At 41.4% G+C, this 15,448-nt stretch overlaps 1 protein-coding gene across 1 annotated transcript in view; it reads left to right on the top strand.

The window, feature by feature from the left end:
- LOC139454025 (DNA repair-scaffolding protein-like) overlaps window positions 1–14,574 on the top strand; it is a 30,368-nt gene extending 15,794 nt beyond the window's left edge. The window contains exons 6-20 of the mRNA XM_071235509.1: window positions 186–274; window positions 1,456–1,678; window positions 2,644–2,801; window positions 3,421–3,488; window positions 4,100–4,293; window positions 5,004–5,150; window positions 6,523–6,622; window positions 7,328–7,465; window positions 7,894–7,953; window positions 9,541–9,691; window positions 10,362–10,523; window positions 11,688–11,784; window positions 12,432–12,543; window positions 13,735–13,788; window positions 14,171–14,574. Coding sequence (XP_071091610.1) covers window positions 186–274; window positions 1,456–1,678; window positions 2,644–2,801; window positions 3,421–3,488; window positions 4,100–4,293; window positions 5,004–5,150; window positions 6,523–6,622; window positions 7,328–7,465; window positions 7,894–7,953; window positions 9,541–9,691; window positions 10,362–10,523; window positions 11,688–11,784; window positions 12,432–12,543; window positions 13,735–13,788; window positions 14,171–14,284 — 1,867 coding nt within the window. The 3' untranslated portion in view covers window positions 14,285–14,574. The remainder of the gene's footprint in view (window positions 1–185; window positions 275–1,455; window positions 1,679–2,643; window positions 2,802–3,420; window positions 3,489–4,099; window positions 4,294–5,003; window positions 5,151–6,522; window positions 6,623–7,327; window positions 7,466–7,893; window positions 7,954–9,540; window positions 9,692–10,361; window positions 10,524–11,687; window positions 11,785–12,431; window positions 12,544–13,734; window positions 13,789–14,170) is intronic.
- The last annotated feature ends 874 nt before the right edge of the window (window positions 14,575–15,448 follow it).

Genomic DNA, 15,448 nt, shown 5'->3' with positions numbered 1-15,448 from the left:
TATGATGAGATACACATTTATGGTTTTTGACAAGAGAGCCAAATATACTGTATATATTGATGTACTTTTACACAGATCTTTTAATAATGACGTAGGAAACTATCAACTTCTTGGAAAATATGTTTGAACTTTGAAGCCTGATGTGTACATGTAAGGTAACAACATGTTTATCTCCCCTTGGCTAGAGGTGGCCTGGCAGAGCAGCTGGCACGGGTCCAGGCGAGGGAGAGGTCAGCGGTCAGGATGTGGGAACATCAACGAGCTGACCACACAGGTGAGGGCAACACTATTCATGCTTTCATTATCACAAACTAAACTTCTTTTTTAACAACTTTTTTTTAGCAAGACAGTTTGCTTTGGTTTGATATTCAATGGGAATGAAATTGCTTGTACAGTCATCAATTTGAAAATGATGGTTATGGGGTTCTTACCTGTTAGTCTGTTAAAGTAAAAGATTAGATTAACATACTAAAGCAGCAAAGCTCAAGGGCCCCATGACCCCTCTTAGGACAGGACAGGACTGGTCACTCGGCGTCAGTATACTGTGTCTTAGTGAGGTATTGATGTTAAACTGCGGCATGGTATCTCAGTGGGCTAGCACTATAAAACAAGCATTAGTCCGGACTGGTACACGCAGTCTCACACACACGCACGCACGCAAGCACGGAATATGAGTGCAATAATCTTGAATACAACGTTAAACCCTATTTCACCTCACCTATGTTTTAACACTTATGTTATTTTGTTTTGATTATTTTATTAACATAGCAAGAATGAAACTATAGTAGCACCTGATGTTTGATCCTGATCCTGGCTCTTCAGTATTTTTTCTGCTGTGTGCCCATGCTACTCACTCACTCACTCACTCACTCACTCACTCACTCACTCAGTGCAGCTGAAATAGTTTTCCAGATGACTTTGTCATCTTGGTTAGAATATTGTCAAAAGTTGTCAAGCAAAGTCGCCTTCACAGAAATTAAAGAAGTTGTGTCTACTTTGTCATCCGTCAACTTCTAAGTCATGTCTATCAAACTATACTCATGTTAATCTCTCTGATATATGCAATTGTTGTTGCTGTTTGTCATCCACCTACTATATATTTTCTGTACCATGCACATTATTCAGCCTTGCTTGACAACGGTATCAGGATCTATACCGAAACGTTGCCTTTACACTAAGTTATTGTCCATAAATTATCTCTACTTTGTCACTGCATGGAACAGGTTTCTGCACCTGACAAGTTAGTGTAACATATTTGTGGATGATGTTCATCACAACTTCAGTGAAGTAACTATTTTCCACAGGCACTTGAAGTTTTTCAGATTTGAGAGGCTAATGAATTGTATCTGTCCTGGACCTCTGGAACACCAGCTTGTCAAAAGAATTGTTGTTTGTCATTGTTATCGCTGCATGTAAAAATTCCGAAACAAACCAAGCCTGTTTACTGGTTTCCAGATCCATCCAAAGCCCTCCTGGTGCGGGTTTTGAGCTTTGAAGTTCTCTTCTCCCTGCAACTTGCTCATTGTGAAGTGGCTGATATTGTTGATGAGGGAGGTGAAAGTAACAGCCCAGATGGTAATGACAATAGATGGAAGAGCCAGTTGATCCTGTTCTCCAAGCAGATGATGGATAAGCTGCAGATAGATGCTGGGTCAATGGTCACAATACACCCTCCATGGTATTTTGACTTCCTTAACCCCTTTATTATTTTAAAAGGGACTGTAAAAGGTTCAAAAGGAGTACTACCTTGTAGCAAAAAAAGTACTAGAATCTGTACTTTACTAAGTAAAATGTTATCCCAAATATAACATTTGTTACATTTGAGACCGCCTCCTTGGTCTAGTGGTAGAGCGTCCGCCCGGAGAGCAGAAGGTCCGGGGTTCAATCCCCGGCCGCGTCATACCAAAAGACATAAAAAGATGGTACTTGTTGTTACCCTGTCTGGCGCTCGGCATTAAGGGGCTAAAACAAGGACTGGTCGGCTCGGAGTCAGTATACTGTGTCTGAGTGGGGTATTCATGTTTAACTGCGGCATGGTATCTCAGTGAGCTAGCACTATAAATCGGCATCAGTCCGGACTAGTACAAGCAGCCACACAAACACACACACGTACATGCACGTCGCTATATAAGTGCAATAATCTTGGACGTGACGTTAAACCCCATTTCTCCTCACCTCATCTGTTACAATTGACCACTTTCTAAATGGCATTGCATGGTCTTAGCTTTTGGCCATGTGAGATGTGCCAATTTACACTTGTCAGAGGGGTACTATGAGTGCAATAATATTGAACACGACTTTAAACCCCATTTCACCTCACCTCTCCTTCAGGTGACAGGTTTGATTCCACTATCTAAAATGCCCATTTTTTCTGGTGATGTAGCATCACAATGCTGCAGATGTACAGTGTAGTGCTGGGAGAAATCAGAATTTGATTAGAAAAAAAAACATTAAAAAAACTTTTTGAGAACACAGGCAGATTCAATATTTTAAAAAAAGGGGGTGCACACAATACCAAAGTATTCGAGTATCTGTTAACAAGTGAATTGTCTGATAAAAAAGTCCTCTCTGGATCTGCAGTGAGACTAAATCTTGCTACACCCAGACAACTAATCTGTAATTATTTGCTATCTCTGTTTTCAGGCAACAACTACAGTTAGCCAGTCAGAACCAGACAGTCCTTCTGTGCACTAATTACACGAGGGTTGTCTCCCCTGCTGGTCAACAAAGATGGCAGGGAAAGCCCTCAAATCTGATTAAAACAGATGTAATAGCTACATGGGATTGCCCATGCACCAGTGGTTTGTTTTATTTTTTATTAATCCTTTCTCCAAGAGGTGATTAGCTGAAGTTGGTTGGTTGGTTGGTTAGTTTGTTGTTTTACGCCACACTCAGCAATATTCCAGCTATATGACAGCGGTCTGTAAATAATGAAGTCTGGACCAGACAATCAAGTGATTGACATCATGAGCATCAATCCACGCAATTGGGATACGATGACATGCATCAACTAAGTCAGTGAGCCTGACCACCCGCTTTATGTAGTGAGGCGGTTGGGACCAGAGAATAGGGTCAAGATAAAGGTGTTTGAAAAAGCGAGGTTCGACTGAATTAAGTCTTATGCATCATAATTTGAATATGTATGTAATCTACACCATTCACCTGACGAAGGGGCAAGGAGTATCCCTGAAACATCGCAACAAACAGTGAAGATATGTTTTATGTCTTCTTGTTCAATGCTAAATCACCCACGTTCGAACTGATTACACTCCATGATTTCCCTACTCCTTGCCTGTGCTGGTAGATTTCAAAGTGGTAAATGTCTTGATCACATCATGGATGTAAATGTCGTACTGTTCAAAGCTTTGTCAAATCCATCTCACTCACTGATCATGCCTGACAAGTGTGTGTGGTCTCCAGATGCCAGTGTGTCTCCTGCTAGTTGCCCTGTGAAGCAGTTCCCATACCTGCCTTCCTCACTACAAACCGTGAGTATTTTACCATTGTTAGCAATTGATATCTTGTGATTTAGCAATGATTTTCAACTACAGTAAGTGCCTTTAGCAAGAACCACATGGATGGGTCCAGGGCCCACTTGCACAAAGCGATCTTGGCGCTAAGACTATCGTAAGCCTATGTTAAAGTATGGGGGCTAAGATCATCTTAGCACTAAGATTGCTTTATGCAAGTGGGCCCAGGGGTTTGTGTAGGTTTACCAAAATGCTACCCATGGAGATACATGTATAGAGGATGATAGTTGAACTTCTTCAGTCTAACTTTGAAAAAACTCTCTATAATAGGATTAAGGTTTCAGATCAAGTGTGCCACGTGTTGTCATCTGCAAACCCCATGTTCATCATGTTCCTGCCTTCATCCCCCAATAATGAGAGCCCCCTGCACTCAAATCTAGATGGACCCAGATAAATCCCACAGCCATGTTCCATCAAGCGATCGTAAGGCTATGAATGTCAGAAGTCTGTGTTTAGTAAGGATATAGATTGTTACGACAGCTTTGTGGAACAAGGCCCTGGACCTCATGTGATACATTCAACTGTTTCTCCTACAGGACCTGTGTAACTGTAACTGTTCTGTTTGTCAGACTGATGTGAGCGGCACACAGAACACAGGTCATCCTGTTAGCCAGCCTGGTCTCCTCCAGACGGTGACGAGGTCCCGGTTGCCGGTTGTCCTGGTGTGTGACTCTCTGTTAGAGAGCATTCAGAGGACGGGGCCTGGCCACAGCCTCACCTTCCGTGCTGTCATACAGAGGGTGTTTTTCTCATCAAAAGCCAGGTAAGATATCAAAGGGCAGTCTGGACAGTCTTTCTGTCTGCACTGTCAGAGGGAGTCTTGACCCTGTGTTGTCCCAGAATCTGATGATCATGGGTTCAAATGCCAAAATAAGCAATCTCATTAAAATCAGATCTTATTTGGCTACTGCTAAACAAAGATCTGAGTACATCCCATTAGGGGTCACATCAGAACGACCTTTCATCCGACCAATCAGAGCGTCGCTCACCAGATCATGAAAGTGACAGTCGGAATGTGATTTTCAATCTTGCAACCTTGAAAACTTAAACACGGGGTATTCCGAATGATAGTTACGGGTTTAACGACTGAATCCATACAATCTAGACCATCTTATAGCCATTCCAGAATGTTCTTTTGTTCAGGTTTCAAATTTTTTATGGAGAATTTGTCAAAATATGTTTCGAAGCGTAGTCGCCAATTTGAAATTAGTGCCGTAAAGCGCAAGAAAGCTGCCTTCTGATTGGCTAATGTCGACTTTTTGTCAGTCCTTCAAAAGGTCGGTCAAAGTTCGCGCATGGTCGGTCTGATGTGACCCGTAATGGGATGTGGCAGCTAGAACTCAGATCCGGTTTTAATGAGATTGCAAAATAAGCTGATAAGGATTCTTGATTTGGCAGCACCATACCTGTGCTTGCGGGTTCCACAAAAGTGGTTGATGTCTAAGATTCTGCTGACTTTGGGCATTGTTTCAGATGTTCCTTGCTAGTGGAGGACAGTCATGGCACAATGGCCGTCGTACAGATGGGAGACAACTCTGGTCAGGATGAGGTGACTCAAGCCGAGGGTCATGCATGTAGTTTCACGGGGCTCAGGGTTCTTACCAGATCCAACAAAGAGAGGTGACACTTTTGTGCATTATTTTGCTTGATATCATATCCTAGCTGGTCATCTGTTATAAATTATAATGAAGAATGTTAAATAGGTTCTTGTTTAAATTTTGCACCCATTTGATTTCATTGTACATGTATTTACTTTGTAATTTTGGTTAGCTTATCAACATGTGGTTTCACAACAAATGATTATTTGTAAAAGTTCAATTATGTTTTGACAATAAGTGTTCTGTGCTCATTCTAGATTTATTGAGTAATGTATTTGGTGAAAGAAGCCTCTACATGCTTATAAAGTTGAAAAAAGGAGCACTTATTAAGACTGTACGCTGTGAGTTAAAATTGTTGCCAGAGATTGAGAGGTAGTGAACAAACATAGTTCAAACATCGATGAAGTAAAACATTTCAATAATGCTAACGAGGCAGTTATATTCCCCTTCTACGCTGCTGTTTTCTGTGAATTGTCTGTCATATGGCTGAGAGATTACAGACTGTCAAGTCAATTTTCGGTCCTATTTTAGGGGCTCTTATTAAAGGTTACTGACAGTTTGGTCTACAAGTTTGTTGGGGGTACTTATTGGAGCAGGGCGCTTAATATGGCGAATACTGTAAGGTAGTTCAGGGGAGACTATTCAAAATTACTCTTTGGTGAGATTCTCCATCTTGTCTATATATACATCATTATATTTGAAGTGTGTTTTAATAGACGTGTATCAAACCAAACCTAGTGCCCCTTTTATATGAATGAATCTTAGGATAGATTGGATTGACTTTTGATTAAAATACTTATGCACAGAAGAAGTTTTGGTTTTTTTTTGCTTGCCTTAATGAATGTAGATCATTTTATGACAAACATGTTCGTTTGATTTAGACTGAAATGAAAGAATGAATATTTGGTTTTGTTCAGTATCTCAATCATTTTTCCGACTCAAGGGATTAACTTACTACAAGACCCAGTTTCCATACAGTTTGGTGCACTTTGTGAGGGAAGACCCATTTTATCACGATTAAGATCTTGTTTATCGATCAGATTGTCATGACTGGTTGCCGCCATTTTGGTTGAAGTGATATGAGAGGTGAAATCTAATTGGTCAATAGGACGGACATAGAAGAGACATAACTCGTAATCGTCACTGGTGGCTCTATCATTCTATGATCAAGCCACAAAATTCCAGCCTAGTTTGGCAAGGGTGGAAACTGGTGGAAACAGTCAGTTAACTACCTTGCCTCGTCAAGATGTATCTCAATTCATTCATAACCAATTTATTTTCAGTACACTTTTAAGATTTACCTGGATTCAGGTTTCCTAAAGGTGTATAACTCTGTGAAATATCTTATCCTGAATCAGAATTCAGCTGTCTAGGTATGAGTGGACTTGTTGCAGGAATGCGGCACTGTTCAGTGTGCTGGAAGGGGCGTGGTCAGGTCACAGGACCACTGTCTCCAGCCAGGAAAGTCAGGAGGAAGAACAGACAAGCAGCTCTGTGAGTGTTAACTGCATGTGTCTCCCACTACTTCCTGGTACAAAGTTCAGGGCCAGACGGAAAGAAGCAATGAATTGGCTAAACCAAATCCATGTGTCATGACTAAGGCTTAAAATAATAATAGAATTGGTTCTCAGGCAATGGCTTTTAAAATTATTGCGCGGGAGGGCGGCGGTGGGTTTTCTTTTTGGTCAAAGTTTGGTCTCAGTAATTTGGGGGAAATCATGTCCTTCTTAAACATTTTAGCATTTAACTGTTGGGGTCAAGTTTTAGAGATGCGGACTATTTAAAGAGAACCAAGACTATTTTTTTTTTAGCCTTATTTTCATTTATGGTTTGTCAGCTTAAAAACAATTAAATGTGAGAAAGAAAAATCTGAGAAGTTTTATATTCCTTGAGTTTTTTTATTTGAGATATTCATGCAACTGAGGGAGCACAGGGAGCCCAGACGTCACAGGTTCAACAATTGTTTGGTCTCGCAAGATACCTATGATCATGGGTTTGAATACCGGTTATTTTTTTAGGTTTGTCAGCACCATACCTATGCTCATTGTTTTCACCAAAGTCTAATACCTGCATCGCTTTGGATTTTCCTCCCACAGTAAGCTGACACAACGTGATGTAACTAGAACACTGTTGAAACCCAACTCACCCACTCACTCCAATGTGAGATATTCTCGTAACTCCTGTGACATTATTCCCCAGACGAGACACATGACTAGCCCTGGGTTCTGCTACATCCTGTCCCTGTCCGAGGAATCCCCGCTCTCCATCACTGTGTCCCCTCAGCTGGCACCCAGCTACACAGAACCACACTACCACACACTGGCTGGAGCGTGTCAGGTCAGGGAACTCAGGCTTGCTTGTACAAGATATTTCATGTATGGAACAATTTGACCACTCACTGTTGGGACTTTACACGCTATATGTATTTCTATTGTGAAAACCTTATGTTGACATATAACAGTCAAATTGCCACAAATAGGACTTTAAACAAGTCAAAATATGGCATTTATGATATGTGTATCTAATCTCAGGATAATACATCTTCACTTGTGGGATATTTACTCTGACTTTTACTAGACTGAGACTTTGATGTAGCGGCTTAAGTCACAGACTGAGCATCTGTCATAATACTGAGATTACTCTAGTGAACGGCTGATGATAAATTTTTCAATAAACAATAAATAAAACCAAATTATGTTCTGCAATGAATGCATGTGTAATAATTGTCAAAATAAACTCTCCCCACTTTATGCTGTTTCCTGTAGATGGCCATGGACAAGAGAGTGTCATTCGTTGCCAGAGTAATTCACAGGAGACAGTCACAGGTGAGCCAAATCTCTCTGCTTTGGTAACTAAGGGGGCACAGGTGGCCCAGTCATCTAAGGCAACGCAATTCGTTGTGCAGAGTTGTGTCCCTTGGGTATGCCAGATGTCTATGATTGTGGGTTTTACCGCCAGTTTGCCCCATTGTTCCTAGGTTTATTGATACCATAACTGTGCTCATAGCTTTCACCAAAGTGGCAAACGTCTAAAACCTGTTTCACTTTGTGCTTTCTTCCAGCGTTAAGCTGACACGCTGTGATATAACTAGAATACTGTTCAAAGCGGCATTAAGAACCCAACCCGGTACCATTTTGTGACCTGTAGTTATTGCTTGGTTGCCAGTCGGCTCCCATTAATACAATTAACTTGGTGACTAAAATAGTAGAACATCACTTGCCTGTATCAACAACATGACTTCCCTATTTAGGGATGTAGTGTAACTCCTTACACTGAAGCCTATCTTGCTTCTGATGCTACCGTATGTAATGCTACAAGTTGATGTAGTTCTGGTCAGGTGCACATTTTCAGTTTACTTTCACAATGGTGGGATGTTCAAATCCTAGAAGACTATTTCGACATGTTTTCAAGAGGCATCTCTAAGCCAAACTGTCCACTGTGGCTACTACTGCCAGCAGTCCTAAGAGGCGTTTATGAGCCGAAGATGTGGGTGGGCACAATAGAATCAGGGAATTCAGCATTGGGATGCGAGACGCCCGGGATTACTTCATCTACAATGAATGTCTCTGATAGTAACATATGAATCAGAAATCCAAGTGATTGCATAAAACAAACATTGGAATAGAGTGAAAAAGCAGCAGCAGTATTGTTTCAGGTAATTGGCTAAACAAATTCCAGTGATGGTCTTTTGACAAGGGGACCGATTCCGTGGTCTAGTGATAGAGCGTCCGCCTGGAGAGTGGAAGGTCCAGGGTTCGATCCCCGGGCCGCCCCCATACCAAGAAATGTTCAAAGATGGTACTTGTTGTTACCCAGTCTGGTGCCCAGCATTAAAGGGCTAAAATAAGGACTGGTCAGCTCTGTCAGTATACTGTGTCTGAGTGGGGTATTCATGTTAAACTGTGGCATGGTATCTCAGTGAGCTAGCACTATGAATCGGCATCAGTCCGGACTAGTACAAGCAGCCACACACACACGCACACGCACATGCACGTCGCTATATAAGTGCAATAATCTTGGACGCGACGTTGAACCCAATTTCATCTCACCGTTTGACAAGGGTAATTGTTCAATGACTTATCTTTATTGCAGCAAATTTTCAAAGTTTGTTGTGCATTAGAACAATTGGAATGTTTTCTCGTCTTGTCTTAGTATTTAATTTCTAAAATAATAAATTCCTTGTAAGCCTAAATCAATGTGGCTCCTTAGAGTAAGAAATTGCACCAAGAAAAATATTGCCAGGAGAAATGTGTCTCCCAGGAAAAAGTCTAAGCTTGGAGTGCTGGATGCTTATTTGATTGAATGGTACAGGCATTTTGCGTCACTATCTTAACTTCAGCGTTATATTTGACTTTATCCTGACTCAGGATAAGTATAAATGATATATTAACCATAAAAAATACATTTTTCAGGATACGTCCAAACCAGACATGAATGAAAGCTGGTATGTGACAGACAGCAGTCTACCATCATCATACGCTGTGCTCACATTGTCTCCGGACTGTCACATCCCAGCATTAGCAGGGCGTTCAGCTGTCTTCACAGATACCTGTGTGTCCAGTGGTGAGTACCTGTGTGTCCAGTGGTGAGTACCTGTGTGTCCAGTGGTGAGTTCTTGTGTGTCCAGTAGTGAGTACCTGTGTGTCCAGTAGTGAGTACCTGTGTGTCCAGTGGTGAGTTCTTGTGTGTCCAGTGGTGAGTACCTGTGTGTCCAGTAGTGAGTACCTGTGTGTCCAGTGGTGAGGTCTTGTGTGTCCAGTGGCGAGGTCTTGTGTGTCCAGTGGCGAGTTCTTGTGTCTCATGGTAATTTGCTGTGCAGAGTTGCGTCTCTTAGGCAAGCCAAAGTTCTGTGATCATGGGTTCAAAACCTGGTTCACTCTTCCCGAGGCAAGTGTATCCACTAGCCTATATCAAAGTGTAGTGGTAACACTCTTGCCTCCAGAAGGTGCTATGATGTCAAGGCATGAGAGCAACACGGAGTGAATATTCATTTATGTTAAAACTAAACCACAGCAGTCTGTATATAATCAAGTATAGACCTGGGAGACTTGATGTCATAAGTATCAATGCTAGTTGTTAGAGTACAACAATCAACCAAGAGGATCCCCATTAGTCAGCTGAAGACAGCATAAAGTACCTGGAATACCAATGGAGCTACTGGCAATAACACAGGCTTCTGAAACAGTCAAGCCATTATTTTCCCTTACTTGAATAATGACAACCTTCTTTGTAGGTTGTTTTCACTGTGATGCTTACACTCGGATAGTGGAAGAAGTGCCTGTCCAGATTGAAGACAGCTCGGTCAGAGAAACACTCAGCAGGCTGGACTCACTAACAGTGTCCCTCCCAGAAATAACAGCCAGAGTTAGGCCGTGGAGCCTTGTGTCTGTACAAGGTAGGTGACCTCACTAACAGTGTCCCTCCCAGAAATAACAGTTAGGCCATGGAGCCTTGTATCTGTATAAGGTTGGTGACCTCACTAACAATGTCCCTCCCAGAAATAACAGCCAGAGTTAGGACATGTAGCCATGGAGTCCATGGTGGACTCGCTAACAGTGTCCCTCCCAGAAATAACAGCCAGAGTTAGGACATGTAGCCTTGTATCTGTACAAAGTAGGTGAACACACTAACAGTGTCCCTCCCAGAAATAACAGAGTTAGGCCATGGAGCCATGGAGTCCATGGTGGACTCGCTAACAGTGTCCCTCCCAGAAATAACAGCCAGAGTTAGGACATGTAGCCTTGTATCTGTACAAAGTAGGTGAACACACTAACAGTGTCCCTCCCAGAAATAACAGAGCTAGGCCATGGAGCCTTGTGTCTGTACAAGGTGTCCCTCCCAAAAATAAGAACAATACAAGGAAACATTAAATTACCGGTAGATATTAAATTTTTACATATCATTATATAGCAACAGTCCAAATATTCAGTGTCTATTCTGGGAGTCTTTTGTGCATAACAGACAGCTAGTCTACTTTGTAGTCTGATTTCAGGAAGATATCTTCTGTCAAAAATGTATGGAATACTTTCTTCTTGGGTTCAGATGGCCCAACAGACAACCAGCTAACTGTCTGCTATGTAGCTGTCCCAGGAACAGTTGTCCCAACTACCAGTGTTTCTCTGTAGTGGTTAAGGGGCGGTCGGGTAGCCTAGTGGTTAAAGCGTTCGCTCGTCACGACGAAGACCCGGGTTCGAATCCCGACATGGGTACAATGTGTGAAGCCCATTTCTGGTGTCCTCCGCTGTGATATTGCTGGAATATTGCTAAAAGCGGCGTAAAACCAAACTCACTCACTCACTCACTCACTCACTCACTCATTCACTCACTGTAGTGGTTAAGGCACTGGGACTGTACAATGAAATCTAATTCAGTGGGATGAAGTTGTTGCCATTTAACAAGGTACCAACTGCATCACAGCTGGAGCTTTACATCAGATTTATAAAGGAAGATACATGTAATTGTTTTGTATTTATCGAAAAAAAGTGTTTGCATAATAGATAATTCAGGTGTAATCTGTGTGACTTGGACGTTGGTGTTTCTGACCTGACTGTGGTTGCAGGTACAGTAGGCAGTGTGGATGAGGATGCAGCCTACAGCTGGGAGGAATGTGATGGGTGTGGCAGTGACCGGCTTGTGGAGGACCGAGAGAGACCAGGGTCAGTGACGTGTATCCTCCTTCACTATGATGCCCATTAAGTCACCAGTGCAATCATACTCTACTTTTGACACCAGTGCATAGTGGCAAGTGGTTACCACATGTGAAAACCTCTCGATAACTTTAAATCATAATTATTAAAATATTAAAGCTTGGTTCATCTCATGGTTTGATGTTGATAATATTTTGCAATAAATTAAAGGAGAATTTACCTCATTTGAAGCCTTAATTATTATTTTTTATTTTGAATATTGACTTCGTGTGGGCTCTTAACGTATTGCTTTAGCTATCAGTGTCAAGAAAATAACATAAGTTGGCTCCTAGACAGAAATTGAACTCTGAGTACATAGAGGCCCTTTAAAGCTCCATGGTGGAATGAAAAGTTGGAATTAATGTGAAATACACATATTGTTTAACATAGTTCATGTTATTTTTGCAATTTTGATCAAAAACCCTCTGTCTCATGTCACCAGAATAACACTGATAAATACTTTAATGATTAAAGGTTAACAAAATTGAATACACAGTAACACCTCAAATCTGAAAATACATATTGTTTATCTACACTGCAGTATACCAAAGTTTTTATTAAATTTTGTAATGTAAAGATCAATGTTTGTTCAGAATGTGAGCATGTGCTTATTGTAGAGCATCTAAATGTGCGAGCTGTCACAGACAAGTTACCTCCCCTGTCACAAGAATGAAGTTGGAGGTGTACCTGCATTCCAACAATTTCAAGGGATCTGTCATCAGAGTAGATGTATGTATGTTTGATGCCTTCAATGGGGATGGGGTCTGCACTGTGGCTTTCAGGGTTGAATTGTGATTGGAATGAACATTGAGTGAATGTTGTGTTACGCCACAGGCGCTAATATCCCAGCTATATTAAAATGACCTATAAAAAGTCCAGTGTTGACCAGACAAATCAATGACCAAAAGCATGAACCACAATCCGCTTCATTTTACTTATTGTAGTGACCATGCGTAGTGTAGTGATGCTAGTGTCTCTATGTTTATTGTAGTGACCATGTGTTTGGCATGTAGTGATGCTAGTGTCTTTATGTTAAAGGGTGGCCTTAATGTAGTGACCATGTGTTTGCTGTGTAGTGATGCTAGTGTCTCTATGTTAAAGGGTGGCCTTAATGTAGTGACCATGTGTTTGGCATGTAGTGATGCTAGTGTCTCTATGTTTAAGTGTGGCCTTAATGTAGTGACCATGTGTTTGGCATGTAGTGATGCTAGTGTCTCTATGTTAAAGGGTGGCCTTAATGTAGTGACCATGTGTTTGGCGTGTAGTGATGCTAGTGTCTCTATTTTAAAGTGTGGCCTTATTGTAGTGACCATGTGTTTGGCGTGTAGTGATGCTGGTGTCTCTATGTTAAAGCGTGGCCTTATTGTAGTGACCATGTGTTTGGCGTGTAGTGATGCTAGTGTCTCTATGTTAAAGTGTGGCCTTAATGTAGTGACCATGTGTTTGCTGTGTAGTGATGCTAGTGTCTCTATGTTAAAGTCTGACCTTATTGTAGTGACCATGTGTTTGCTGTGTAGTGATGCTAGTGTCTCTATGTTAAAGGGTGGCCTTAATGTAGTGACCATGTGTTTGGCATGTAGTGATGCTGGTGTCTCTATGTTTAAGTGTGGCCTTATTGTAGTGACCATGTGTTTGGCGTGTAGTGATGCTAGTGTCTCTATGTTAAAGTGTGGCCTTAATGGAGTGACCATGTGTTTGGCCTGTAGTGATGCTAGTGTCTCTATGTTAAAGTGTGGCCTTAATGTAGTGACCATGTGTTTGGCTTGAAGTGATGCTAGTGTCTCTATGTTAAAGTGTGGCCTTATTGTAGTGAACATGTGTTTGGCGTGTAGTGATGCTGGTGTCTCTATGTTAAAGCGTGGCCTTATTGTAGTGACCATGTGTTTGGCGTGTAGTGATGCTAGTGTCTCTATGTTTCAGCTCCAGCAGGCCACCATAGAGAAGCTGCTGCCATCAGAGGGACACACAGATGAGGTAGGATCAGGGCTGGAAACCTGTGTCATCATGTGTACTGTACAACGTTTTTTTACATAGGGAATTTTTTTGGCCAAAGAAAACCCAACCAAAGAACACTATATATCTCCAGTAAAACTTTGTTACCTTCAACTGCTTGGGGCCATTGTGTGTGAGTGTTGTCAAGTTCCCTGTATTTTGAGACAAGTGGAGTGCCGATGTAAGACAGTAGTGCCGGTTAGGATATTGCAGTGACATTAAAGTTACATTGAAAAATAATTATTCATTTAATGAAGTTCCGAGCTCCCAAGGTTTCACTTTTTTCTCAGAAATATAAAATATTATTATTATAATACATGACACACTGCCATGTGGCCTCATGTCATGTTCCCTCTACTTTCAGGGCTGTGATATTGACAGTGTGTTGAACAAGGAAGTGGGACCGCTGCACTGCATTGTCAAGTCCATCACTAGTGAAACTGACAACACAGAAATATTCCTGCAACAGATCACATGACCGGAGTGTTTGAATAATGAGTGAGTGAGTGAGTATGGTTTTACGCCGCTTTTAGCAATATTCCAGCAATATCACGGCGGGGGACACCAGAAATGGGCTTCACACATTGTACCCATGTCGGGAATCGAACCTGGGTCGTCGGTGTGACGCCCGAACGCTTTAACCAGTAGGCTACCCGACTGCCCCTTGTTTGAACAACAAACTTTCCATCTCTACGATCCCATTTCTCAACAGGAGTGTGTGGATATGAACGTACAGTATGTTGCCTGTAGTGGATGTATCATGGAAGGACCAAGTCCATCAATAATAAAAATGTTCAAAATATGTTCATATGTTCCGAGTTGAAACTGAGTCATACTATTTTGGTAACTGAAAAGTCAGGAAAAATACATTGTGTGTGTATTGTGGCATTCTGATTTGATTTATGTCAATCCATACTGTACAGTCTAAATTACAAGTTATGAAATCGTTTTGCTCTCATTATGTACCACAAGAAGTGAAGCAATACTCCATGCCTATACCATAAGTCCCTAATGTTGTATTGCCATAAGTAATGGGGTCTAGGATTATTTCTACCCCCCACCCCTGGCCTATTCCCACCTCCCAATTGCCCACCGGGTCAAGGGTCACTCAACAACTTCATCCCTATACTGTAATGAACTAATCCATGCAATGCCATTGTCAACAAACATAGAAAAGAAATTATGCTTGTAGTTTACTGTGTATATATATATACTAACATATTAAAAAAATATTATTAATGTAAATGTACCTTATAATTCAGAATGACAAGATTTGACATTTTTTAAAGACTAACAATAACAGTGATAAATATTAGACACAGTTGGCAGACATTGATCACTTCCCTTTTAGTCCAGTTTTAGCAGTCGCCCAGCATCATCAAGGAACTGGAGTGGGCTCACTACACCGATCTGTAGATGTTCCTTGAGTCTGACCATACGTTGCTCCAGTTTGGGGTTGAATTGGTTTGCTCACTGGCTGCCAGTAAGATAGAGATAACAATAGCTTGCCTATGAACACACCCATTTCTTTGTCAAAACTTTGAAGTTATCAAAACACTATTATCTACTGTTTGTTTGTTTGTTTGTTGTTTAACACCGCAATCAGCAATATTCAAGCTATATGACGGTGGTCTGTAAATAA

This window comes from Haliotis cracherodii, unplaced genomic scaffold (assembly GCF_022045235.1).
Source record: "Haliotis cracherodii isolate W230 unplaced genomic scaffold, xgHalCrac1.p SCAF_10, whole genome shotgun sequence".
Taxonomy (NCBI): Eukaryota; Metazoa; Mollusca; class Gastropoda; order Lepetellida; family Haliotidae; genus Haliotis; species Haliotis cracherodii.
This window is presented reverse-complemented; position numbering and strand designations above follow the sequence as displayed.